Source organism: Patagioenas fasciata, chromosome 3 (assembly GCF_037038585.1).
Source record: "Patagioenas fasciata isolate bPatFas1 chromosome 3, bPatFas1.hap1, whole genome shotgun sequence".
Lineage (NCBI taxonomy): Eukaryota > Metazoa > Chordata > Aves > Columbiformes > Columbidae > Patagioenas > Patagioenas fasciata.
Genome location: NC_092522.1, coordinates 35,374,128 through 35,401,118, shown reverse-complemented (window position 1 = coordinate 35,401,118; position 26,991 = coordinate 35,374,128). Strand labels below are relative to the sequence as shown.

General features: G+C 39.3%; 2 protein-coding genes across 5 annotated transcripts in view; one reads left to right on the top strand and one right to left on the bottom strand.

The window, feature by feature from the left end:
• Nucleotides 1–13,061, bottom strand: part of RBKS (ribokinase) — a 70,293-nt gene extending 57,232 nt beyond the window's left edge. Inside the window, exon 1 of one of the 2 annotated variants that reach the window (XM_065833294.2) lies at nucleotides 12,812–13,061. Coding sequence is in view for 1 of the 2 variants with exons in the window: in XM_065833295.2 (XP_065689367.1) it covers nucleotides 12,812–12,861 (50 nt within the window). In the remaining variant the exon portion in view is untranslated. The remainder of the gene's footprint in view (nucleotides 1–12,811) is intronic. The other variant, XM_065833295.2, reaches the window with a different exon arrangement.
• BABAM2 (BRISC and BRCA1 A complex member 2) overlaps nucleotides 13,000–26,991 on the top strand; it is a 167,316-nt gene continuing 153,324 nt past the window's right edge. Inside the window, exons 1-2 of one of the 3 annotated variants that reach the window (XM_065833292.2) lie at nucleotides 13,000–13,318; nucleotides 16,669–16,828. In XM_065833292.2, coding sequence (XP_065689364.2) covers nucleotides 13,015–13,318; nucleotides 16,669–16,828 — 464 coding nt within the window. In that variant the 5' untranslated portion in view covers nucleotides 13,000–13,014. Of the gene's footprint in view, nucleotides 13,319–13,705; nucleotides 13,866–16,668; nucleotides 16,829–26,991 lie in introns of those variants that run through there. The other 2 variants (XM_071806110.1, XM_071806109.1) reach the window with 2 other exon arrangements.

Here is a 26,991-nt window from a genome sequence, read left to right as displayed (position 1 = left end):
TGAACCGAACTGGCTCTTTCTCACCTCCTGGGAATTCCCTAGAATGGGGAAAATCCCTGTGACATTATAGTAGGTGTAACTAGCCACTGTCTAGTATAATACATATAATGTACTGGGCTTTCATGATTCTCAGAACTGAATAAAAACAAAGGAGAGGACAGTTCTTGCCTCTAACTAGGAATATGAACACAATGTTGTGGTGAAAAAATCTCAGACCTCTTTTGGATATGGCTTGATGTTTTGGTTTAGCCGTGGACTGCTTTGTCTAGCTTAATTTTTGAAGATTTAAACATGTGCTATGGGAAAGCATGCACATCATGGAGACAGACCACAATTCTTTTCAAAATCTCATGTTCTTGATTCATTTATGCTTTCTTCCCTTTTAGTAATCCACTAAAACCTCTTACTGGAAGGTAGAAAATGTTCAGGATTTATAAAGAGAGTACCTCAGGAATTTAGTTAACTACAGCTTGGTTTAAATACGGAGCTATCCAGTTCTTAGTCACACTTCAGATCTTTAATGACTGACAAAATTGTTAAGAAACAATCAGAAATCATACAGAATTTTTTTTTTCTTCCCCTCATATCCCTGAAAATGACAAGTTTTTATTTAAAAAATTTAACTTTTTAGACAATTCAAGTAATTGGTTATTTCTTGAATGTTTGATGGTCTGGGTTTTCTCTCCAGCCCACAGTAATGAGAAGTGCAGATACACTACCCAAACTGGTACCAGGCAAAATAATTGATGTTTAAGGAGCAGTCCCTTTGCAGGACAGTACTGGCACAGTGGCAGAGTGATATGTAAAAGCTTTACCCCATCATCCATTCAGTGTATTTTTCAAACCTCTTTGATCTTACATGATATACAATTTGCCACCATAACACAAACAATGATGAATGATGAATTGGTGCAGAGCAGGAGGAATCTCTTTAATCTGTTTTGCCATCAGAGGAAATTTGTATTTTATGAAACACAATTATATGTATTTTTTAAAAGACAAACTGCTTTGTAGATCTCATTACTGAATGGGTAAACAGCTGAACCAAAACAACTGGCAAAAATCTCTGGCAAGGGAGAAAACAAATTGAATGGCTTTGACTACAGGTAGGAGGGTCACAAGCGTGGTATCTTCTTGTATGTGCAGTCACAATCTCAATTTTAAAAGACTGAAATTTGTAACTTCTAGAAGGAGAACAGATGTCCACAGCTCTTCAAGAACTTCAACAAACATTTGTGTTGACCTTCACACAGAAACAAATTTTATCCTCCTAGATATTAAAAGATGCAACAAGTAGGAAGGCATCCAGATGAATGTCCTGGAGTATTTACAGTAGTGCACTGTACTGCACTGCAGTGAAATGACAATATCACCAAGAGATCAAAATTCCTAAATTATGTTAGGAGTATGAAACCTTCAACACAAAGAAATTATTTATTTAACTAATTGCCAAAAGTAGGAAGCCTTCTCATGGAACAACGAACCTATAACATTTCCTCACATCACTAGCAGTTAAATTTTGGGAAAAGGTGGGCACAACGTTCATTAATTCCTAATGTGTGGAATGTTTAATTCTGACTTTGAGATTCTAAAGAGATTAAAAAGCCCCAAACAAATATGAGTTTATCTTCAGATACTCAAGTCTCAGCAAACACCCCATCATTCTTACCAAACATCTGTTTTCTATTTAGTAAAGATTGTGAAAATTTTCAAAATTACTACTCTCTAACTTTTTTTGCCTCCCACGTTGTTCTTCATTGATGTCTCTCGATTACATTATTTTTGGAACTGCAGTTACATAACTATTTTCAAGGCAATCTGATGGCAATGTTGGAAAAGACTGTCTCTGAAACATGCTGTGCTCACCCAGGACCGAAGAAGGTTGGCTACAGTTCCTATGCCAAACAGAACATTATATCATGACGAAGTAGCAGAGATAAAGCAGAAAAATCAACACAAAACGAAACAACCTTGGCAACCCAAGCAAAGAGTGATCTTTACATGCCCAAGGACAGATTAAGATACACAAGACATACATGAACATTAATTTTTACCTCTTAAAGAAAGGATTCATCAAAAAACGATGAACAGAGTGGAAATAATATGGTTGAGTGGATAGGCTATAGGGTCCTTGTTCTTGTCATCACGATTTTTTATATACCAGTAAATCAACAAAGTAATCTGTGCTTCTGCTCTCCTATCATGCAGAAAATAGGGTACCTAGTGATCTCCTGACAAATGGTGTCATCAGACTTTTCCAGGTAAAAAATGAAAAAGGAACCCCCCCCAAGCCCTTAAGTACTGGCGTTTTACACACAAGCATATTAAGCTTTATAAACTATGATAACACATCATAGATGTGTTCCCACTACATATTCATAAAGATGAAGTACAGTGCAGTCAAAATATTAATAATTTTCTTCAATAAGATGTTGCTCTAAAAGCTCATATACAGGACAATAATTCTGACAAGTATATTTTCATCAAGTTTGTAAGCACAGTGCTTCCTACAGAATCCATATGGGTCACAAACGAAAAGTATAATCAAAGCAATACTTAGTTTGCACATACTTACTAATGTATCATAGATAATGAAGATAATCAATGTATTTAAACTTATTATGATGGGACACTGGAATGGAATGGAATGGAATGGAATGGAATGGAATGGAATGGAATGGAATAGAATAGAATAGAATAGAATAGAATAGAATAGAATAGAATAGAATAGAATAGAATAGAATAGAATAGAATAGAATAGAATAGAAGAATAGTTCAGTTGGAAGGGACTTGGAACCCTCATCCAGTAAAACTGCCTGACCACTTCAAGGCTAAATTTGCAGTGCCTTCACGAGACAAGTTTTTACTTCGCGACTATATTACCTTTGATTTGCCAATTTAAAAAAAAGGCTTTATCTAAAGTTCACTCTAATCATAAAGGCATCTACTGAAATCTTGGATTACAATAACATTAAGGCTTGGGGGCAAAGATGAGAAGATGCAGGGTGTGGGGGGGTGCTAGGGCTTTGCTGGCCAAGGTTAACTGTGCCATGACAGGCAGGAATCTCCTCTAGGTAAGGACCTTTACCTTTTTCACAATTTAAGCTCTCTTGGGAAAGGTAGATCCCTAAGTATCAGAAAGGTGTAATTGCATATAACCCTGACTTATGATGCCTGTCAATGCACAACTCCTGTGTCTTCATTAATGTTCAGCATTTTACGATCAACAGGGAATAAAAACTGAAGAAAAACCTGCTCATTTTTCCCACCTCTATTTGGAGTGCTATAAGCTCCAGCAAAACCATCAACTGCTTTTTCCAACAGGTCTTTTTTCTTTTTTACTTTGTTCTTTCTAGGGAAAACAAAACAAAACAAAAAAAACCCCAACATTTTTAAAAGATTGAGCAATACTAACAGGGTATTCACAATGAATAATACTACCAGGATCAGACAATTAGAAGAAGTAAGGGATATTCACATTCCCATTACAGTTGAAAACATGGAAAATGCCTGTCTGTCCACATGAGTACTGAACTTGATCTGCCTTTCCTGTTCCTTCCCATCCTTTATTTTCAGCTCTGACCAACATGTTTTTTTAGTTTTTCTGTTTATACTATCAAGGTTTATGCATTTTGTATAAACAGGGATTTGAGAGAGGATAGGAAGTATAGCAAATGATGGATGGAATAAATTAGCTACAGGGAGTTATGATGCTTTGGAACCAAAAATTAGTTTTTGAAAGACGAGAGTCAGGAAAAGAGCAATACAGAAAAGAAGTGCACTCTAAGAACATGGTGTAGAAAGGTAACAAGAAGAGGTGAAGGCAAGTAAGGGTAATCATAGATGGTTCTGGGATGACATGCTATTCATCTAGTACAGGAAAAAAATAGAAAAAAATTACTTAAGTCACAAATGGAAAGAAGAAATAATAAAACCCAGAAGAGAGCACACAACTGACATATGCAGGAACATTACCACCTTCTTATTTTATAATTAGTTATCACAAAGATCAACATGTTCTATAAAGCTGCACCTACTTAGGCAATATACTAGTGAAAAATCACTCTATATTTTCTTCAGGCTCCAGGTATATGATACTAAGCCTGAAAGGAACCAGAGAGGTCAGCATCAAATAATTTACCGCAGCTTGATATAGGGGCTAACAACTGGGGCCATATAAAACAAGCAAACAAAACCTTACTGGTAAGCTTCGACGGAAAGAACAGCTCAGACAGCTCCTAGAGGCAGCATCATACATATGCCTGCCCAGTGTTTTTACACAAATTTCTTACTGTTGACCCTGTACGATTTTTATTACAGCTTTTGATTTGTGCCAGCAGCTTTTCACTGTCACAAGTACTAAAATTCACCCAAAGATATTTATGTTTAGAAATGCATCTAGGAAAATGGTTATTTCCATTAACAGCACAGCTAGCAAGTAATTCATTAACAAGACAGAACAAAACTATTAATCGTATAATTCTGTGGCTCATAAAGGGGGAGAAGGTACAATATTCTCAGTGTTGGGTGTTGAAATATGGTGCCTAACAACTGCTTATTCTGACAAATATTTTCAAAGGAGTTCCTTTAGACAATTTCCACGTTGACTGTAGTGAATCTTGTATGGCAAACACCTCCAGACTGAAAATGCAAGAGCTATTTTAAATATTAAAAAATAATTTCCAATAATAGCAGGGACATTAACCAAAACAATAACAAATTGTGGGAGTTATCTGGTAAAAGATGATTCATTGAGGCAAAAAAAATACATATATTCATAACACAGCATAATATTCAATCTGTATCATTGGGATACAGCAGAAGCCCAAGGAATACCCTGAAGTACTGACAATGCCAATGCCCAGTGTATTACTTTTGCCTGCTATTTATTTGAAACTGCATAGATATCTAAGAATTCAAGAGAAAGCAAAAGGCAACAGTTGTGCCATCTGTAAAGTGGGATGTTACAATGTGAAGGAATGGCCATATGCTATAGTGCACTGCTGAGACAAAATGACACCTTTCTGCAGCAGAAATGAACACAAAACCCTTACTCCTGACATTGGTATTGGAGAACTGGTAAATAAGTTTTACATTAGTAATCTCAGTCTGCAAAACCGACATACAATAATTCTGACCTCTGCTGTCACCAACCCATGAGAAAGTATGTACATACTTAGGAAGGTTCAACAAAGAGATTCAGCTACTGATAGCTGGCAAATAGAGCACCCATTAAAAAGATTAAAAGACTGATAAGCACATTGTTTTACTTTTGTGGGTAGTGTGTAATAGCTTACTGACCTCCAAAGGGGAAAAATGCCAGTCTAATGAGAGTAGAAAATTGTGCTACTTTAAGTCAAGCATTTAAGTACCTCTGAATAACAAACCAATAAGGAGTACTAGGGTGTTTCAGACAAGTGTTCTTTGCCAGGCGAGAAAACACAAGATGGAGTAGCTGATTTTCTTCTCTCGTTAGGAAAATATACCCCCAAAAACTTATCACCTGCTAGGATCAAAATGCTTCTGGATTCATTTGCTCCATTACCTAAGTGAACTCTCTAGCGAATTAAGCAATAGTTTCCCTGCCTCATATGGACTAAACCTAAAAACTTGGTACACACTAGTTTTATCTCACAAACCATAATTTTTAATTGCCAACATACATAGGAAAGGCATAATCCTCCACTGATGATATCATAGTCTACTGCCATGGAAATGACTGCAGTATCATAAACACAGGTTTAAGATGACCTCACTTGCATAGGAAAGAGGGAAATTTCACTGGAATGTGAATGACATTGGGAATAAACACACATAGATACTATACGATGAATAAACTCTTTTACTAGTCAGTGAAATATGGAAGATGAAGGCTACATCTAGACATGCAGCTGAACAGAAGAGAGGTTCTCCTGTCCAAATACTGTATTACTGCCTCTGAGTCCTTGAACAGAGGAAACCCTCTGAGCTCCTGTCAGGGTTCCATTCTGTAACTCCACTACACCAGACGGGAGTGAAATCCCTGCCCTGACAGGCTTACATTTAAACCACAAGAACATGAACAAAGTATGGCTACAAGAATATAGTGTAGGATCACAGAACAACATCGTAGCTGGAATGCTTCCTAGAATGAGTAAGTACTTCAGAAGTGGGAGGAAGAGAACTATACAGTCTCTTGAAACACACAAAATAACATGAAGTCAGACACAAACGCAGAAGTACGATCTCAGTGTGGCAAGTGCTAAGTGTTTTGGCATTGGCTCAGGAAAATATATATATTTAACCTTCAGCTCTGAAGTACTCTGAGAGGCGTCAAACAACTGAAGGATGGGAGGCTGAAATTTGTGTGTAAGCTTTGTGTGGCTGTGAGCTGGGAATGCTGAGTCCTGTGTGGGACCCCAAGTGGAGATGAGAACAGGGAGTGGAGAAATGTAGAAGGCGATAATGATCTCACTTAAGTAGAACCTTTCATCTTGAAGGATCTCAAAGCAATTTACAAACTTAAACAGACCAGACACTGCAGCTGGTAGGAACAGAAGGAGACAGCTGGGAAACTCATTCATGGGAAGGAGGAGGCAACGGAGGACTTACTGGGTGCTGTACCTTCCAAAATGCTAGTGCTGGGAGAAGATAGCAGGACTAAGCCAGAGCTCTTCCCCGAGCCTTGCCATCCAGCCATGTAAGGAAACTGCAGAAAGCAAGCAGGCATGCAGAGCTGGCAGAAAGAGAAGCAAAGAAACAGGAGGGCTCTGGAAAGCTGGGGAGCTCTCACTGTTAGGATTGTGGTTTCCCTCCCGTTTATCTCAACCTATCTTTTTACAAAGCAAAGTGCCTTTCTTCCCTTCCTCTGACTTCAAAATGTTTTCCAAATGCATAGCAGGACAAGTACTGCTACCTCTTGGTTACTGGGAAGCCAAAAAAATTACTTCAGGTACAGCATTTGTGTTGTCCAGGCCTGACTGTATGACCACAAGGGCTATTCTTTAGCTCAAAAGCACTACTAAATACATACTATTAAAACTGAACTAGATAAACAAGTCTGAAAAACAAGAGTCATATTAGTTATTGCTGAAATGTAACTGCTTATGGAAGGAAAGACAGTGCCCAATCACAGTACACAGTAGCTTAGCACACAAAAAGAAGACACCAAATGAAAGGGTAGGGAGGTTTAAATTAAATAGAATCTAGAAAGCAACATTTTAGTTACACTAAAGTTAAAAGACACTGTGTGAGCAGTTTCACATTTGTATTTCCCAAGACTTTTTAAATTTCCCCATTTCCATTTATTAAGGAGTGTGGAAAAAAAAAAAAAGTTTTCATGGATAGGAGCCAAAGACAAGTGTTGAGCAGGTGTTCTAGCACCACCAGTCCTTCTCAGAGAGGACCCACAGCATCCTCTGTCGCACAAACAAGAGTTTCTTTCAGCAAGTGCCAGCTGGGATCAATGGGGCACTGTCTCTCACTTGGGGTTCATAACCTTGGTTGCAAATGCAGCTCTTGTAATGGGTTAAAAAAGTCATTAGTGGCCTTGCCCTAGTTATTCAAGAAACACTCAACCAGACATTTTCCCTCCTTTTTCCCTTTTCAATATTTTGTCATTTTTTATTAGAAGAACTTTGTTGGATGCTTTTCAGGCCTGGAGTAGAACACCGAATACTTTTAACCCACAAAAACATTAAACTGTGTCTCATGCTAAAATAAAATGATCACTCAAATTTTGGGGAGGAATGGCAATTTAATGACAGTTTACAGCAGTGGAAAGCTTCTTTTTACATGAGTGAGCTTGGATCATGCCCCACATCAGATGAACAGTGTCTGGACCACTCCAGATATTCAAAAGCTGTATATAAACAGAACACAATTTTCTTACTGAATTCCATTACTAAGGATTTCATCAACTTGATTTTTATTCCATTTTTCATTTTGGGCCCCCAAGATACAGCTTTTTTCCTTCCAAGTAAGAGAAGGAAGGTAAAGGGGTGTTTCTCTAAATCACATTTAGGTCCTTTAAAAGCAGGGCAGAACAACAAAACACCAAGCCTGTGCATCTCATGTTTACTATACACCCAAACTTTGCTAGGTCAGAGAAGACAAGGGAATAGTACAGGCTCTGAAATCAAGCCCAGATTTTTCACTATTACATAAACTAAACAATTCACAGATGACACATTCTCTCATGCCTTGCTGCCTTTCTCTGGATCCAAAAGATTAATTTCCTCAACTGGACTAAGCTTGTATTCCTTCACAGTTGTGCTTTCCCATGCTGCTGGCAATGGCAGATTGACTAGAATGAGGAGTGGCTGCTGCAGGGGAAGCATTACAGATAAAAACAAAAACACAAATGAAATGGATTTGAAGGATTCTAGAACACTTTGCTGCTAGGAGAAGCTGAAGAGCACAAAAAAACATTAAAGCAAGAAAGAACATTAAATCTTGATCACTGTGCATGCGTAAGAAATGGTGGAAAAGAGAACATGTGAAAGACCTGGAAACAAAGCAAAGAAGAAAATGAAGTCATATGTGAGCCTTTCCCTGCTCACTCAAATGAAAATAAGAAAATTCCTTTCCATACTGCCACCAAAAAAGAAGTCTGAAATTATTGTCCCAAATATTGCACTTTAAAAAAGAAAGTACAGAGATAGCTTTGGATCATGGACACTTCCAATAAGCAAATGAGCCATTTACTTCAGCACTTCAGCTGACAATAACCACCGCTAGAGATGTCAGAGGAAGATGTAGAATCTCACTAACTGAGATACCTTTGCCATTTTGCAAAAGCAGAGATTATGCTTAGTTCATTAACGTGATTTGATGTATCCATCAGACTATTCTGGGATGTTAATTCCAGATGTGCGTTTGTCACCACTGTCCAGTCTGCTCTGGCAACACAGTACTTTGTAGCTCAATGCTTTCTCTGCCATGTCTTTCTTCTCTTGCTGAATGCTTTCAGTCAATTGGTTTACTACTTGTAATAACTATTAACTATGGTTATTACAACAGGGGACTGGAAGCAGAGCTTTTAGTTCTACTCCCTACAGAAAATTAAGCAACCTGAGGAAGGAAAGAGGTCCACAGAACACAAAGACTTCAAATTTTGAACATTCTAATAAACACAGTTTTCCAGTATTTGGACTGTGGTCTTATTCTCTTTAGTTAGAGTGAAAAACTGTTTCTGTTGTGACTATCCAGAGACTGTTTTTCCATCTTACATTTTTTTTTTCTTTGCTTCTGCTGTTTTCAATTGCCATGCCAAAGTTTCTCCTGTTTATCTAATTGTTTTAGTGTGTCTGACTCTCATTGGTTTATATGTTTAGTCTTGTCCTGATTTAATATGAATTAAAATGGCAATGTCACGACCAGTCTACAAATATGAATCAGAATAGAAACTATTTAAATAATACCAGAGATGGTACCCATCTGGTTTGATATATAGATCATATAGAATAATGTTGGTTTTGTTTTCTACTAGTATTGCCAGTGAAGTGTTGATTGTGACCACAAATATGTTTTGTTCCTCATCCTATTAAGCCAAAAGAGTGTGGTTTACTGCATGTATGTACGTGAGATTGTTTTGATTATACTAAATTCACTTTAGAAAACCCACATTCTGCCACTGCAGCGCTACAGGACAATGAGAAAAGAATTTCCAATGAGAACAGCCTTTTAAAAGCAAACCACTGGGCCCCTTCCCTTTAAAAGAATTTTAAGGCACACTACCCTTTCTTCTGAATTTGATTATTTCTCAAAATTACATCTGAATACTGTCTTCAACAGAAGGACCCTGTCCTTTTCCTTCTCGGTCATTACATAAGACACAGAAAATTTCAGACTGTACATTTCCATTTCACACAGGGGTTACGCTTCTTTAAATCATTAGTTTACTGTAATGAGTAAAAACATTATGTGTTAACTTTTCTTTTAGTGGTGAATCTGGCTACCATATGTCCGATGGTAGCCTGAAGCTTATCATCTTTCTGATTTTCAGTACCTTGCCTCTACAGACCTGGGAGTATTTACCATTTAATGTCTGCTACTCTGAGCTTCTAGCCTTCCCAACAGAGGGTCAAGATTGTATTCTGAAGGGCCAACATGGTATTTTAACAGTTTGAGTTAAAACATAGCATTGTCTAGCTCTGGCAGAGTCTCAATCAATATGATTATCTTCTAGGGAAGATAGGCTGTAGTCTTGAGAGGTGAATATGCCTATCAAACACAACCTGTCTAAAAATCTGTCTGACATCCTTTGCGTGATTCTGCTAATTTAGTTTATACAGCCTCCTCCAACCAGGTGATGGACAGGCATTTAATGCTGTCCACGTCTTTCACAAACTGAAACAGCAGCATAAATGACAAACTTGCAAAAACCTGATGCTCTTTCATCGGTCCTGAAATGAACCCTAGCTTTAAGCCTAGAATATACAGCCTCCTCTAAACCCCAGATATAAAGACAGTCAAGAGACACCCTCCTGGCATCAATCCTAATCCTAACCTGGTAGTTTTTACCACATGTAATAAAGCTTGCCTATTGTTCCCTGTTTCATAGCTTTGCTCTCCACCTAGGCACATCTCAGCCTACAATATAGTACATTAATTTTACCAGAATTTTTGCAACACAGGATACGTTTAAACTATGTCTACATGGGGACTACATAGAGATTTCGGTCAGATTAAACTCTTGCCAGCTAAATTTAAACACACGCTTTTCCTTGTTTTATTAAGTGCCTGAAGTCCTGTGCTAGTAACAGAGAGAACGAGGCTGCCCTTTTTCAGTCGAAGCAAATTAGCTTATCATTAATAAAAAGCCTCTCACTGATCCTTAAAATAGAGGCTAATAATGGTGAGTCAGATACATCCTTGTGACAGCATTTGTACCATTTAAGAAACTCTCTCAGCTGCCTGAAAAGTGAAATGGCTTTTCTTCAACCACTTAATCTAGGTGTAGCAGCATCTATGGCTACAACACGTGGTTTAATCTCTGGTTACAGCACAGCTAGTTAATATGGCTTTGAATAAATGACTGTATTTCTATCATACCACACTTGCAGCCAAGAAAATTAGAGTTTTCTTTCGTGTGTGTTTGTTTAAGTGTCGAGAAAAAGCCCAAAGCTGCAGCTGTCAGCAATGCTTAAACTGGCAGACAACTTTTTGATTATTTTTTTCCCCCACATTTTAGAGAGACAGAAAAATGAATGTCTGGAGGTTAGAGCACCATGTTTATATTTCAATATAACGTCACAAGCATCTGATAGCTTGTTCACACATAACGTCAAGATCAGTTCTACAAGATCTTAGTCTGACTTACAAGACAACTATTCTTCTTGGAAAGCTGCCACTGTGTTCTGCAGATTACATAAAGCATTAAATCTTTCTGACACAGGTTCTATGATTAGTTAAGGGTTTTCATAATTTCTGCAACACGTCTATGCCTAAACTGTACTTACTGCTCAGCATATTCTTCTAATCGTTTATTCTACACTTTATTGACCTACAGGTTTTGATATAATTGTCTGCTGATTCAGATTGAGGAATTGTTTTTTTCACTGCAGAATTCCCAGCAGGACAAACTGATGAAGTCCAGATACATACACTTTTAAATCCTATTTTAACCAAGTCTTCATATGAAGTTTAAAAACAGATGTGTATAAAATAGTGCAAATCAAAGACCGATTTACAAGTTTACTGGGGCTGACAAGGTCAGCCAGTTTAGGTTAGCATTTGCATCATCGCCAACTCTTGCAATTTTGTTTGAATTCTTCTGATATTTGGTATTCACTGTAAAACACAGGCTGCTGGAACCAAGAGTTTTCATGAACTTCTGTACTTTAATTTTTTAAATAAGTTTCCAAACCTTACCTATGTAAAAAAAAAAAAAAAAGACAGTGAGACCCAAGCACCTAATTCTAAAAGCAAAATAAATAAACAGGTATTATAACATTCATTTAAAAATTATTTAATGATTTAAAAATCAGCTTTTGGGTACTGAGGTACTAATTTTTTTAGGGTTTCCTGTTTCCACTTCTTGATCTGTTTGGATATGAATAGCTTGGGAGGCCTTCTCTTTCCCTCTGGTTTCAGTGTCACGTAAAATATTGCCTGCAAGTAAGCAACTTATAACCTAGTTTTTAACGAAGTTAAATTCAGTGGTTTTTTGCAATATTAAACCTTCTTTCTTGCTTTTCTAGGGTAGACAAGTGCTTTGAACTGAACACGTGTTACAGTTGACCACCTTTATTTATGTTCATAAAATCATTTTAAACTGCTGATCAAGAGTATCAGAGTTCACGATTTCCCATGTGGGTCACTATGAAACGCTGCATTTCTGGCAGGGCTAAGGCCGAGACACCCAGCACAGCTGAAAACACAAACCTGAGCCTCTCTTCTCCCCACAGTCACAGACAGCTGATCAAAGCTCCAGCAGACAACACGTCCGAACTTCTCCCCGTTCCCACAGGCTCCTCTCGAAGTTTTTTGTGCAGGGCTGACATCACCCGGGCCCAGCCGCCCCCAGCGGCAGCTCCGGCGCTGCCGTGCCGCAGCCAGCCCCGCTCGGCTCCTCGCCTCCCTTCCCTCTGCCCGGAGCTCTGCGCCGCCAAACCTGGCGCCGGCCCCACTTCTCCTGTCCCGGCCTGGAGGGAGACGTGACACTCTCTGTTCTCGGCCCAGGGCAAGAGGGGTGGGGTGTACCCGGCCCGGCCTGCCCTTGGGAGGCACAGGGAGCCGCTGCTGTGCCCCCGGCAGCGTGACGCCCTGCGCTCCCCTGACCTCGGGGCTTCTCCGTCCAGGGGTCTGCGGGAGTACTCCCGGTACTAACCTGACCAGGTCGGTCATACAGGATCCCACAACCACCACCTCAGCGGCCATGGCGCCAGAGGAAGCGGCAGCCGCAGACCCGGCTGGCCGGCCAAGCCGCTGCCCGGGCCTTGGACCCTGGACTCGGTCTCCGCGCCAGGCCCCGCCGCCTCAGCGGCTTCGCCCGTTGCCAGGGGCGACGGGCGGGGGAGGAGGTGGCGGCGGATGGCCCGCAGGGGCCTTCGGCCGGGAGGGCTGCCCTTGGCGAACGCCTGCTGGCAAGGCCGCCCCCTCCCCTCCTCGACCTGTCCCACGCCCCGCTCCGGTCGCGAAGAAACCGCCGCCCCACGCCTGCGCGGCGAGACCGTCTGCCCAGGCACTGCGGCGGCCGCCAATATCGAGGCCGGTGAAGACCCCCTCCGTCCCGGGGAGCGGAGGCGCGCACGCCGCGCGGTGGGGCGGGAGCGGGTGGCCGGGACAGGCGCGTGGCCGCGGCCGTTGCTAAGGGGCTGTGTTCCGGCCGCCGTAGGTATGGCGGGGCCCGGGACGGGGAGGAGCGGGCGGGAGCAGCGCCCCTACCAGCCACGGGGGAGCGGTGCGGGGGCGGCAGATCGGGCTGGCTGGCTGGCTGGCTGGCTGGCTTATGCCCCGGCACCGGCCCCTGCTCCCTCCGACAGCCCCGAGGCTCTTGTGGCCAGGGGGTGCCGGAGGCGGCGGGCCCGGCCTGGGAGGAGCTGGCCAGGAGGCGGCGCGGGGGCCGGTGCGGCCCAGGGCGACGGCCGGCCTTAGCACCGCCCGGCGGTGGCCTAGCCCGCTCCCGGGCGCCGCCGCCGGGGCGGCTTCGTACAGCTCAGCACAGCTCAGCTCAGCACAGCTCAGCTCAGCACAGCCCGCAGCGCCTGGGCTGGCGGCCCCGCTTCTCGCGCCGGCACGTGGCCTAGCGAGCCTCACGAGGGGCGGGCGGCGACCCGACCAACGGGGCCCGGCTCGGGGGGAGCCGAGACCGCCCCGGGGAGCTGGGAGGTTCACCCGGCGCTCCGCCGGTCCACGTTACCGGTCGCGTTACGGGCTGGCAGGTGGGGGTGCGGTTGGGCACGGTAGCAGGAGGTGGGTGTGGGTCCCCACTTCTCCCCATAGCCAGACCCCCCCTTACAGCGGCCCTCAAAGTAAAAGCCACAAAACCAAATTGCCGACAGCCCGCCCGAGAGGGTTAGGCGGGAAAGTTTCCATCACACTTCAAAGCCTCTGTCACAATATTTACCTTCTTAGAGGTTCGCTCCGTGCCCAGAGTGTCATTCGCGGTGGTGGGGGAGCAGAGTACCACAGGTCTGAACGCTAGTGCTCAAAGCGGTGCCTGGGTTTTTATGGTTACCGTGAAGGCTATGAAGCATATGTTACCTTTGCCTGAACGATATCTAGAATATAAAAGGATTCAACCATTAGTTTGTTTACTTCTTTCAGATGTTTTGTTTTGGGAGGGAAACGGTCTAGTGAGTTTTGTTTTTGTTAATTCCCTCGAGTTTGTTTGTGTTCTGTTTCCAGTACTGTGGGAAAATTAAAGTGGGGAAAAAAACTGTGTACATGACAACTGAAACTTACTAAAATGGCACTAGTTTTGTTGTAGTTTGTAAAGAGCTTTGTTTACAAAATAAATTGGTGAGTTTAATTGATAGTGACCCATTAAGTATTGTGTGTCTGGCTTCTTATGTAGAAGGTACTGTGGGTCTTAAAGAAATGATACAATTACACCAGGAAAAATGCTTAGGAGTCATTTACATTGTGTTTCAACAATATATCCATATTTTATTAACAAAAACATAAGGAATCTCATCCTGTAGTTAATTTTGGAAGGTGCATCTGTTCAGCTTTGATCACCACGTGTATCTTATGTCTCAATTCTACCCTTGTAACATTTGCAGTCCCCTTAAAATGTGTCATCGTTGGAATAAATTCTGAGATCTCTGTGGATATCTTTGGGATTGCTAGAAATATAGCTTGTTTTTCAGCATGTTTTTTGTGGTTTAAGAAGTTCTTACCCTCCATCAGTTCAGCTACCACTCTGCTTGAAATTAAAGATGGCAGACTGAACTGTATGCCCTGTTTTAGCCAATCTTGTGCAAAGTATAATTTAAGTTTAAACTAATTTTTATTAGCTGTTCAAGCTAAGCCATTGGACTTTGCATTGTAATAGGTCAAGTATGGGCTTGTGTTCTCTCAGTTGCTCGGGTGAAGAGTGAAGGTGAGTAGGCAGTAATTTTTGGTAGAAAAGTAACAAACAGGTGATGGCATCTTAAACCATCACAGGTGTTCACTAAGAAAACTTAAGTTGTTGCCCATTGTCAGTTATGGGAAATCATATAAGTTAAGAGAATGTGTTATATATTAGGACATGGATATTTAATCTTCAGCTTCCTTAGCTGCCATAAAATGGAAGAATCAGTGTATTAAAGATAATTACTATTTTGGGGAAGTCTTTATTAGTCTTTTTGTTTGCCTTACAGTGCCTGGCCTTTGCTTTATTCTGATATGTTCAGAATAGCTAGGATAAATCCTCTTGCTTTGAACACTGGTTCATACTGCTTCAGCGTGAATGTCTCTGAAAAGGAGAAAATGCGTAACTTTAGTGTTGTTACCGGTTACAGGAATTACCAGTTTGTAGAAGGTCTATTAGTTACCAACTAATGCTTGTGAACTATGTTAGAATCAATAGAAAATTGCAACTATTGCCTTGAGTTGTTCACGCTCTCTAGTACTCTCACACTCTAGTACAGCAGTCCATACACAGCATGTTGTAAGGAAGTACATATAGTATGTATTGGTGTTTTTCAATTAAACGGGTGTTTTAAAAAATATCTTCTAATGGTCAGATTTTAAGTATGATCTCTTCTGCCTTACTTGTCTGTGATGTGTTTATCTTACCCTGAGTCATTTACGGTTTTGTTTTTTAAAACTGAAGTTCAGTTAATTTTCACGTGGAACTCTGTGCCTAATAATATGCTAGAATATGTTAAGTTAGCATTTTAATAGGTTACTCAGCCTTCTTTTGTCCCACTTCTGCCACAGTCTGTTGTTGTCCACATTCTCCAGCCTTTTTGTGGTGCAATGAGTTAAAATATGAGCATGCTCATTTTCTGCATTTCAGCTAAAAAGCAGCAGGTTCTTTAACTGTTAACTTAGTGGCCTAAGTGATTTAGCATAAGGTCATGCACTTGCAAGTGCCTCTAAAAGAGCTGTGCTTGGAATGTGTGTATGTCAGCTTCTTGATAATTTTTGTGAATGAAGATGCCTTTCAGAAAGTATGGTGATATTGCTGAAAGAAAAGCAGCATTAGCCTTTAAAAGCCAATGTGAAATGCTGTAAATAGCTAACTAATGAAGTAATGTAAAAGTAACAGTGATTGTGGTTACACTAGTGGTATTAGAAATTACAAATGAGAATATGGATAGATAATCAAAACCATGGTCCCATTGCAATCAGTAATGTAAGTCCCATGAATTTCAGTGGAAGCGGAACAAATGATGCTTGTCAATTGTAGACTCCTAATGGAAATGCTCATAAGAAGGGTTAGGCTGTGAAGTGTCAGAATAGCCCTCAAATTTTATTACTCTTTCTCGTAGGGATAGGCTCTTAATTAAAAGAGCTCAGGACATAAGTCTGTTTTCATATTGACATAGAATAAACAGGCCTCATTGCATGTTGTAGAGGTAGGAGAAAAAAATTCTTTATAAACCTGTGCACATTTCAGTTACTGTACATTCCTGATTGTTTGCATGCTTAGCTTTTTTCCTTTGATGTTTACAGAGTGCATGTGTATTTACATCAGATAAGGAGGATATTTATGGATTTTTTTTTTTTTCCTCTTTTGCCATATCTGTGCAGTTGAAGGCAAAAGAAAAGAGGAATATACTAAGATGTCACCTGAAGTTGCCTTGAACAGAATCTCTCCAGCTCTCTCACCCTTCATTTCCAGTGTGGTCAGAAATGGAAAAGTGGGACTGGATGCTACTAATTGTTTATGGATTACAGACTTGAAATCTGGGTGAGTTCCTCATCTAAATAGAATACCCAACCCCTCACAGTTAAGACGTCTTTTCAGGACTAAATTTTACTAGGTTTGTGTGTATTTAAGCATTTCCAATATATCTGGAGCTGACATACTAGATAGATTATTTTTTATCTTACTGTCATTTTGTAGTTTGGGAGACGTAATTTGTCATGTTGTTGGCAATAATAATCTTGTTAAAACAATTTCGTCGCTGCCACTTGATAGTGCTGTTTGTCAGCAGTGAGATAGTTACAAACACTTTTTCCTGTTGTTCATCACTTGTTTACTCGATCTTTTCTGTAAATTAAAAACTTGAGCGTAAATTTGTGTGACCTAACCAGTAGTCATGAATATGCTAAGTATGATAAAATTAGCTTTTCCTTTATCTGACCTCTCTCAAGTACATTATAATTTCAGAAGGGTTTGTGATGGTTTTAAGACAGTAATAAAGTTTGTGATCCACATATACAAAGGTACTCTGGTCTGTAACCTCTGTGAATAATAGATGGGGAAAGTGAAATGCTGAAAGTAGAGTTTACTTTAGGCACTGTGCAGACAGGGGAGACTCCCAAGGTAGATGTTAAAAGAATACTTAAGATGAGACATGTCAGAAATTGCTTTATTTTTAGAGCTGGGCATCTAATGGCATTGCTGATTCAGGCGTTCATTCGATACTGGAGTTCAGAACTTAAGGTGTCTAAATCACCACTTTTGTACAAACTACTGCATTGCTTATGATTTTGAATGATAGCATAAGCCAGTAGATCTGAAGAACCACCATGAATCACTGTTGTTTAAAATTTAGTTCTGCTGAAAACTTCTGTTTAGTATGCTTCTGTAGACTGCTTTATTATGGTTTCATGGACAGTTTGAGAGGTACTTTTCTGGTAGTTACAATGCCTTTTCAAGAAGGTGTGAGTTCTAGGGTTAGTTGGAAAGGAACCTTTCCCTCCCTGTAAGGTGATGTGACAGATTTACTTGGGGGTCTGAGAAGCTATAACTTTGTTTTTAGTGTTGTCTGGTTGGCAAGTTATGTGAGACAGGCTGAGCAGTTGTGCATCTGCTGCTGTTATTTCATGCTAGACCTTCCTTCCTGTTGAGCTAGTCTGCTGAAAAGTCTGAGATTGGAGCTGTCTTACATTTCTCCTATTGAATCTGAGAGAAGGGAATACAAGAAAAAGGTAGAGAGAAGACACAGATGTAGTCTGGTAGTAAAGGTATCAGCTTGCCAGGAGGTAGATAAGGGTTTTCCTCTTTTCTCACTGTCTTTGAAATAATAGATTAAAATAATATGAACTGTTTTCATCAGACTCTTTTCAGAGGTGTTTTTAATAAGTGGCTAGAGTTTTCAGCCAGTGATCTTACCAAGCAGATCTTGAATTTGCTTTGATAAATCCTGGATGTTTTCTAAGAGTTTATTCTTCAAAATACTAAAAACTGCCCCAACTCTGCGTGTCACCCAAACCCAGTGATTCAAACTGTGTAGTAACTGTGTTGAACAGGAAGTCCACAGCACAAGTACAGCCCTGGACAAAGGTTGTCACATGCCTTGTTTAAAGGTGTAGTCTCAGCTATATGCAAGTATGCAAGTGCTAGCAGTATTTTTCTTTTTCTTGTTCTGGCACATAGAAATGAACCTCATTCTTTATGCTGAGACTTTTTTATAGCTAGAGGTCATTAGGAGCTGGAGTTGGGGTAATCAAGATTCTACATTTAGTTGATAATTTTTTTTTGAGGCAGTTTTTTTTTTGTACAAATACGTTTCTTAAGAGCATTGTTCTAAACAGGATTTATTAGCATTGCTTGAAATTTATTTGAAATGTAAATTTTGTGCAAGTGGGTTTTTAGGTAAGGTTTTTGTTGCTTGTTACAAATAAACGATTGTTAGGTTATTTATAATAGAAAATTTTTAATTTACCCGTCAGTGTGGAAGTACAAAGTTCCTTGTGATTTAGTGCTTTATGATGTCACTGAACAGGTAAACAGTGTAATATTACTTAAAGTACGCGCATCACTGAATAACAGAGAAGTCCCTTCCATATATCAAGATCTAGTTCAGTGGTCTTTAACCTTTGATATAGAAGCCTTTGGGACTCCACAGACTGTTTTTGAGAGGCCCGTGTCAGTTAATAACAAAATTCCTGTCTGTAGGTTTACATTTGTTGCTGTATACACTGCCTCTAAAGAAAAACTTCGCAAGGCTCTGAGAGTTCAAAAATGGATTGAAAACCATTGGTTATTCTCTTGCCCTAGCTTCACACAGTGGGATTATTCAAACCTTTGTATACTTTCACTTTGTTAAGCTTTTTAAAAGAGAGAGAGGACAATGCAGAGGAAATGGCAAGCAGAGGCAAACGTAGGTGATATCCACTTAAAGGAACAGAAGGGTAAGGACATAGAGGTTGGACAGAAACAGGAGAAAAATGAGGCGAACAGTTGCTAAGAGTAGTGAGGCTGAGGCTCAGGACAGAAATTGCAAAACTCCCTTCCGTTTCAATGGGGCTGAATCAGGCTTAAAACTTGAAGTGCAACAGGAAGGTGAGGAGGAGGTGCTAGATTAAATGTTTGACGATAAATAAAAAGTAGTTCTTGATCTCAAATGACTATGTTCATTTATAAGTACTATCAATTCAGAAACTTTGTTTTTGAATAATGATTGTACGTTTACTGACACATGAAAGGGGTTGTGAACACATTTCTTCTGTAACCTAGCTTGAGTTTATTACGGAACTTGCAAATATTTTATGCTTTAACTGGTGTGTTGCATGGAAGATTAAGAATAAAATAAACAAAATTTTAATGTAACCTTTAAGATGTTAAAATACTTAAATTAAACATCTCAATAGCTATTAACTTTGAAAATGGAAACAACTGGAAGCTGCTGGGTCACAGGGAGGAGCTACATAGCTGGTCCACTGTCATGTTCCACACTGTTACTCTGATAGACAATTAAGGGTTACTGTAGTTATTCAACTTCCCTGATGAACCAGTGCTTTACAATGTATAACAAAACAAAATTTACAAACTGAAGATCCATCCGTTTACATTTCTTAGGTTTTAGAAACTGGAGCTGTGTTTAACAACGGATCATAGTCATATACTGAATACAGTAATATCTCCAAGGCGTTGCCCATTCAGAGCCGTGGTTTTGGCCTTCTCAACTCAAAAATGGAAGGAGTTTTCCTTTTGTTTCACCAGTGCACGATCAAGTCTCTGGTTTATAGCCTATCATGTCAGTTGATTTTGATTTGCAAATAGGAAACATATTAAGCCTTTAATTATTTGAAAAGGCAATCCATAAGTCAGATGGTTTTAGTAAGGTAGTTATTTTTCACTTGTTCTAACTTATTGCTAAGATTGACTACTTAGTTTTGTTGTGTTTTATGAACTGTATTGAAGAGCTGATGTTAGATTCAAAATATGAAGTATGCTGATATGTTAATTTGCTTTGCTTGCAGGTGTGGGAGGGAAATATGTCATAGTAAGGAAATCCTATTGTTTTGCAGTCTTTGAGTATGTAAATGTTTTATAATAATATGTTACAGTTCCGTAATGTCTGTGTGTTTTACAAACTTATTAGACAGTACCAGTCTCATCAGACACTTGCATAAATTTACATCTGTGAGCAGGACCTTCAGGATCAAGTCCTGTTTATGGTAGTTTTATGGCCACTGCTGATGCAGAGTAAGAAAGAAATGTGAGTACCCCTGAACTGAGCTCGGCAATATGCCATGACAGGAAAAAAGGAAAGTCTTCAGCAGAAATAGTAATAAAAAGTTAGGTGGTCAAACTGCAGAGCTACTACCTTTCTTCTGGTAAAAAGTACTCCACAGTGAACAAAAATAGAACCAGAGTGTTAGATGATGTCTGAAATACAGCACCTTTAGCAGCATTGATTCTGGTGATAAGAAAACCCTGGCAAGCGTCTCTGTTGCATGAATAAAATACTTTCTTTGAGATGACAGAGTGGATCAAAGTGTTTTAACTCTTGCAGAGGGCATTACCTTATTCTAGACCCAAGGAAAATGCTGCTGACAATTGAGTCAGTGCCATATATTGTATTATTCAGTTAATCTGCAGTGGTGTCTCTTTGAAATGATGACCCATCTTAATTAGATCTTAAAATCTACTCATAACCAACTGAATTGTGGCTAAGGCATTTTGCTTAGCGTTTATACATATAATCATGGGAAGGATACTGAATAGGGAAAAGTGATTGTTAGGTAGATTTAGAAATAGAGGACATTTTCCTATGTGAAGGGTATTTAATTAATGTGTAATGTAGAATCCAGTTACTTAAGAGGCTGCTGCTTTTCCTATGATGTGTTAGAATAATGAAAACCGTATCTGTGGTGGTCATTGCCTTTGAGAACCTTTTTCCCTTACAGCTGTTCATCAGGGCCTATGCCTGAGCTTCAAATTATGTTGCAAGCCTATTCTTACTCAACAAACTTTATTCTGTTTTTTAAATTAATGTGTTGTAATTTCAAAATGAACACAGTGATTTAATGCTGCATATATTAAGATGCCTTTTTTTTTTTTTTTTTTACTTATGACAAAAATTTTAGATTTCATACTTCTTTGGTTATACTATTCCATATTTATAAAGAGATTAATTGTGGAATTTTTATGTAACTGATTTGTAGTAAACCAATGTTGGTAGTTTGTTCTTTGTACCACTCTGATTTGCTATTGATTTCTGCCTCTTTACTTGATACTGAGCTATGTTTACACTTAGTTAGGTTCCCGGAAAAAGCCTATATGAAGAGTGGTCAAAAGAGTGTAGTGCTGTCTAGAATAGATTGTAACCTATGTGTTTACTATCAAGCTGTAATAAGATATTTATAACTTTATTGCCTTGCTTCCTAGTGAGCAGTGATGATTTACGTTTTTGTGTTATCAAGCAGACTGCAATATGCTTTGGTATTTCCTTTTCTTTTGGGCATTTCCCTTTTTAAAGTAAATATGCATTTTACGTGAGTATTTCATGAAATAATATTGTTTTTTAACTGGGAAATACTATTACAGTACTGTAGTGGTTATTTAAAGCTTTTGCTTAATCTTTTGCTTTTGATTCATTTAAATTGAAAGATTCTACTTCAGTTACTTGAGGAAAGTTCACATTCCACCATTCACATTGATATCTATAGGTAGGTTTTTTTAAACATGCATTCTGTTTATGTATGAGGTTTAATGAGTCTGACTTCTGAACATAATTATTATGAAAAGCTGTTTTAAAAAATAATGATGTTCTGAGTAAAATGTGTCCTTGAAAGGATGTGGAAGTTTCTAGGAGAGGTGTGGTCTTATGAGTCCTTTACTACTCTATTGGATAAGTCATGAACTATTACTTTTGCACTACCCTGTTTCCCCAAAAATAAGACCTACCCTGCAAATGAACCCTAGCATGATTTTTCAGGATTTTTGAGGATGCTTGAAATATAAGCCCAACTCCAAAAGCCAGCCCTAGTTACAGTTCATTAAAAAAGTCAATTTAAATAGTGTCCAGGCACCTATACATGTAAAAAAGGTAATAAGTTTTGGAACAAAAAATAATATAAGACCTTGTCTTTTTTTCGGGGAAACAGGGTAGTTTCATTCCAGTTTCTGGTAACAAATATATTTCTTCGCTACAAAGGATCTAATTGCTAGTAGCTTGTTGTCACTCAAGCGAAATTTAACAGGCTGAAGCTCTGATGGGACAATGTGAGAGAGTTGTCACTGTGGAGCAGCGCTTGGAACTTCAAACACCAATTTTTCTGTGATGGTCCAGAAAGACTGTCTCCAAGATGGTGCTCTCCTGTATTTGTTTCTGAATGTTGAAAAAACAATGGCAATATGTCTGTCTGATAAAGATCTAAGTGTAGTAGGTACATTTGGTAGTAGGTTTGTAAATATTCTCCACAAAGTTTGGCTTTTTTTTTTTTTACACCGATTTTAAATAAAGTGCTTGAAGTTCTTCGCAAGGAAAGTATGTGTGTGTCAGTTTCAAGTGCTGTGAGTAAATAAATGATTTTAAAAAATAAAGGTAGTATTAGATAATTGTGGTAACTTGGGCTCTAGTTTAAAAGACTACATATATTTTCCTAAGATGTGTTCAATTTAAATACTGCACAGTATGTCTTTGGTATTTTTAGGCTGGGACAGTAGGTGACTTCCTTTTGTTTAACCTTGAAAAAACAATATCTACCAGTTTTCTACTTTAATAAAAGAGAGAAGAAACTGTTTGATAGTTAGTTGCCAACTGTCTACTAATTATTTTAAAGAGAACTTCATATGATGTGGTACTGATATATGCACCAAATACAGTTAGAAATATGTAACTTATCAAGGTATTTAAATGTATGTTTTGTCTGTCTGTATCACGGTAGCTAATTGAACACTTCTTGAAAACCAGGGCTTACGTTAATATAGTGTAGATCTCTGTCCAGGACTTTCTGCTGTTGTAGCAGATGTCTGTCATATTGCTTTGCATTGTGTTTCACTGCAGGAGAAACAATTCCTGAGACTTCATTTTTTGTTGTAGCTGAAATCTAATAGTTTGGTACCTGGTCCGATTTCTTTCGCTTTTCCAAATCCTTGCATCACGCAGATGCAGTGTTTATTTAATGTAGTCTGGGCAGATCTCTAGCATACCATGGTTCTTGGATGCATATTACATTTCACCTGAAGCTGAGAACAACTGGCTTTTAATTTTTATTTTTCTGCTGAGTAGAGAATAATATATTCCTGAATAGCTGCTTCATAAATTCTTCCAGCCTTAGGTATGCAATTAGACTTCATGTATGCCTCTTATATGCATATACACATACGTGGCGTAACATTAAATAGCTAAGGTACACTTGTAATGAAGCTGAAGCAAAAAGTTATGATTTTTTTGTTTGTTTGTTTGTTTTAGTGTTTTTGTTGAAATTGTTGCCTTCAGAAGCACAGGAAGATGATCAGAGGCTCAATCTTGACAGACTGGTATGCAACAGCATTGAAGATCTTATTCTGCGATGTTTATATCACAGCCAACATAAATCAATGGGAATGCTTCACAGAATCACAAAATGTTAGGGATTGGAAGGGACTTCTAAAGACCATCTAGTCCTATCCCCCTGCCGGAACAGGAACACCCAGATGAGGTTACACAGGAAGGTGTCCAGGCGGGTTTTGAATGTCTCCAGAGGAGACTCCTGTACTGCACTCCTTTACTTCTGTAAATAACTTCTGTGAAACAGCAAACCATTAATTTTTGAAAACAGAATCTGTACTATTTGCTAACAACACAGTGAGTCTCTAACAGTGTGGGACATCAAAAACTGTACAGGCCTTTTCTTATAATGTATTGTTCACTATGTAAGCCTGTGTAAAAAAATTCAAAGAGAAGTTTTATTGTCTTAAGTTGGCACTTATGTTGGCATCTCTGTATTGCTGCCCTTTTAAATGCCCCTTCATAAATGCTTTGGGATTTCTTGAACCATCAGTCATGGTGCTCTTCTGACTGATGGAGAAATGAATTTTTCTGACCATTTGAGTAATTCTGTTGAACACTGATTTTGCTGCGTAGATTTAATATCTCAAACTTAACTGGAAACAGAATAACTGCACCAATGCAGTCTTATGTCTGAGGTATTTTAATCTGGTTTTTTATATACTTAGATTAGGCATTTACTTGGCACTGCACAGTGTAGACATACCTTGAAGCAACTATTGTCTAACTGGAACTGAGCATCTGAAAAGAATAGTTAGAGCTGTATGTATAAGTGAAGAGTTTCATTTGCTTTTGAAATTGGTATTTTTATTGAAGATACTGAATTCATTCCTTGAGGTAAAGATAAACCTCCTAAGTAATCCATAGAAAAGTAAAAGTTGATATAAGGGGACATATTTATTTTCTCTTTCCTGAGAGAAGGGAATTGGTATGTCTGAGGCAAAACACTCTGCCATGTAGACCACAGGTTCTTTTCTTTGTTTGCTGTGGTATATGGCTGAAAGAACGAAATTATACCACTAGGACTGAGTATTTTTATTATTGTAAGATAGAAGAATCCCAATGAAATTGAGTTAATTAAAGGAAATTACAGAATTCCATTATGGAGAAGAGGCAAAAAAGCACCAAATATAAAAACATCCAAAATTGTATTTTCCTAAAAAAACACAGATTCCTATGCATCACTAAATATTTATAAAACAAAAATGTGAGAGTACCTGTTGCTCTGTTTTGGATGATCTGTTCTTCGATCAATAGAAAAACTTGTTTGGATTACTCTTATTTGTAGTTAGGGTTACTAGTGACCTTTCAAAATGTCTTTATACCTCTTCTTCTCCTACAATGTCGGTTTCAGCCTCTTGAGTAAAAGTCAGTTTACAATTTGTTGTGCACTTCAGCCAGGGCTGCTTTTTTTTCAGTTGGGGGGAATAATACAATGTTTCATGTTCTTAGTTTAGAATTCTTCTGTAATGAGAATTTTTTGAACTAACAGATAGTTGACCGTCTGTCCTGTTTTTCAGGCTGCTGTAAATCTTAGTCATAAGCCTTAACTGACACACTACAGAAGTGGTATGATTTTTGGCCAACTGCAAACCATTTACAGGCAATGAAGACACTTGGAGATTTTGAGTGGTATAATACAGGGTGTTTCAAAAGACAGACCCAAGTTGAAATGAAATTTCTTTGAAATTGAATCCATCTTTTGAAACACCCTGTATATTCTATGCGGCTTTTGATGTTTTAGTTTTAACCTGTTGCACATAGGCAAAATTCAGTTTTATTACATAGAGGCAGGAGGGAGGAGAACTTGAGGGTATAGGTGAAGCGTTGGAAGTGACATAAGGACAGATCAAGGCATTTGCAGTGGGTGGGGGATGCAAAGTTATAGGAACCTTGGGTAGTCTGGGCTCTCTTTTCCCTGGGATCAAAAGATGACTCTGCTGCTCATAAGTAGTCTTGTCCTTGCAGGGGGTCCTGCTTGTTCTTCTGAGCCTGTGAGGCTGATGAGGGATGAGCCTGGTGTAGCTCCTACTGTGATGCTGGGAGAAAACATTGAACTGGATTGGGAGGGCAAGAACAAGTACTTGCGGAGAACAAGGGGATTTTTTTGTGACCAAGAAGAAGGTACTTGGAATTGCTTTCTTTAGGTGTAGTTAGAGGTGACCATGGGAGAGAGTGAAGACTAATTTTATGGTTTATGGTGCAGCCTTGAAAATAGTATGACCTGGTTTCAGCTCTGATAGAGTTAGTTTTCCTCGTGGTAGCTGGTATAGTGCTGTGTTTGATTTAGTATGAGAATGATGTTGATAACACACTGTTGTTTCGAAGCGGTGAAGGACTTTTCAGCTTCTCAGACTGACCTGCCAGTGAGAAGGAGGGAGTGAGCAAACGGTTGGCAGGAGACACAGCCTGGACAACTGACCCCAACCGACCAAAGGGATATTCCGTACCATATGATGCCATGCTCAGTATGTAAAACTGAGGGAAGGAGGAGGAATGGGTGGATGTTTGGAATTGTGGTGTTTTGTCTTCCCAAGAAACTGTTACGCCTGATGGAGCCCGGCATTCCTGGAGGTGGCTGAACAGCTGCCTGTCCATGGGAAGCAGTGAATTAATCCCTTGTTTTGCTTTGCTTGTGCATATGACTTTTGCTTTACCTATTAAAGTGTCTGTATCTCAGCCAATGAGTTTTCTCACTTTCACCCTTCTGCTTCTTTCCCCCATCCCACTGATGGGGGAGGATGTGAATGAGCGGCTGCGTGGTGCTTACTTGCTGGCTGGGGTTAAACCATGACATAGTATTAGCACAACTGAGGTGTCTGTGAACTGTGGGAGCTAATGTGACAACAAGAAGGTGGAGAAAGACAAGGAAAGGTGAGGGGTTCTTGAACCAGGCTTCATAGAGAAACTAATATGCAACTGTGTGGAGCTTATTTTCTGCAGGTCAGGTTCCACAGGGTGATCTGTTGTAATTTTGTATATGATTAGGATTTTCATGTCTTTATAGTCTATTGCATATCTTTAATGTTGTAATTAATCTAAAATAATGCTAGAAATAGGAAGACTATGAATATTTTTATTCGGGCACCATCTTTTCATAAGCTTTCTGCTGTGTCTCCAGCTCTGTAGTATTTTACATGAATATACACAATTTGAAGTTACGATTTTGAATGTATGTGCA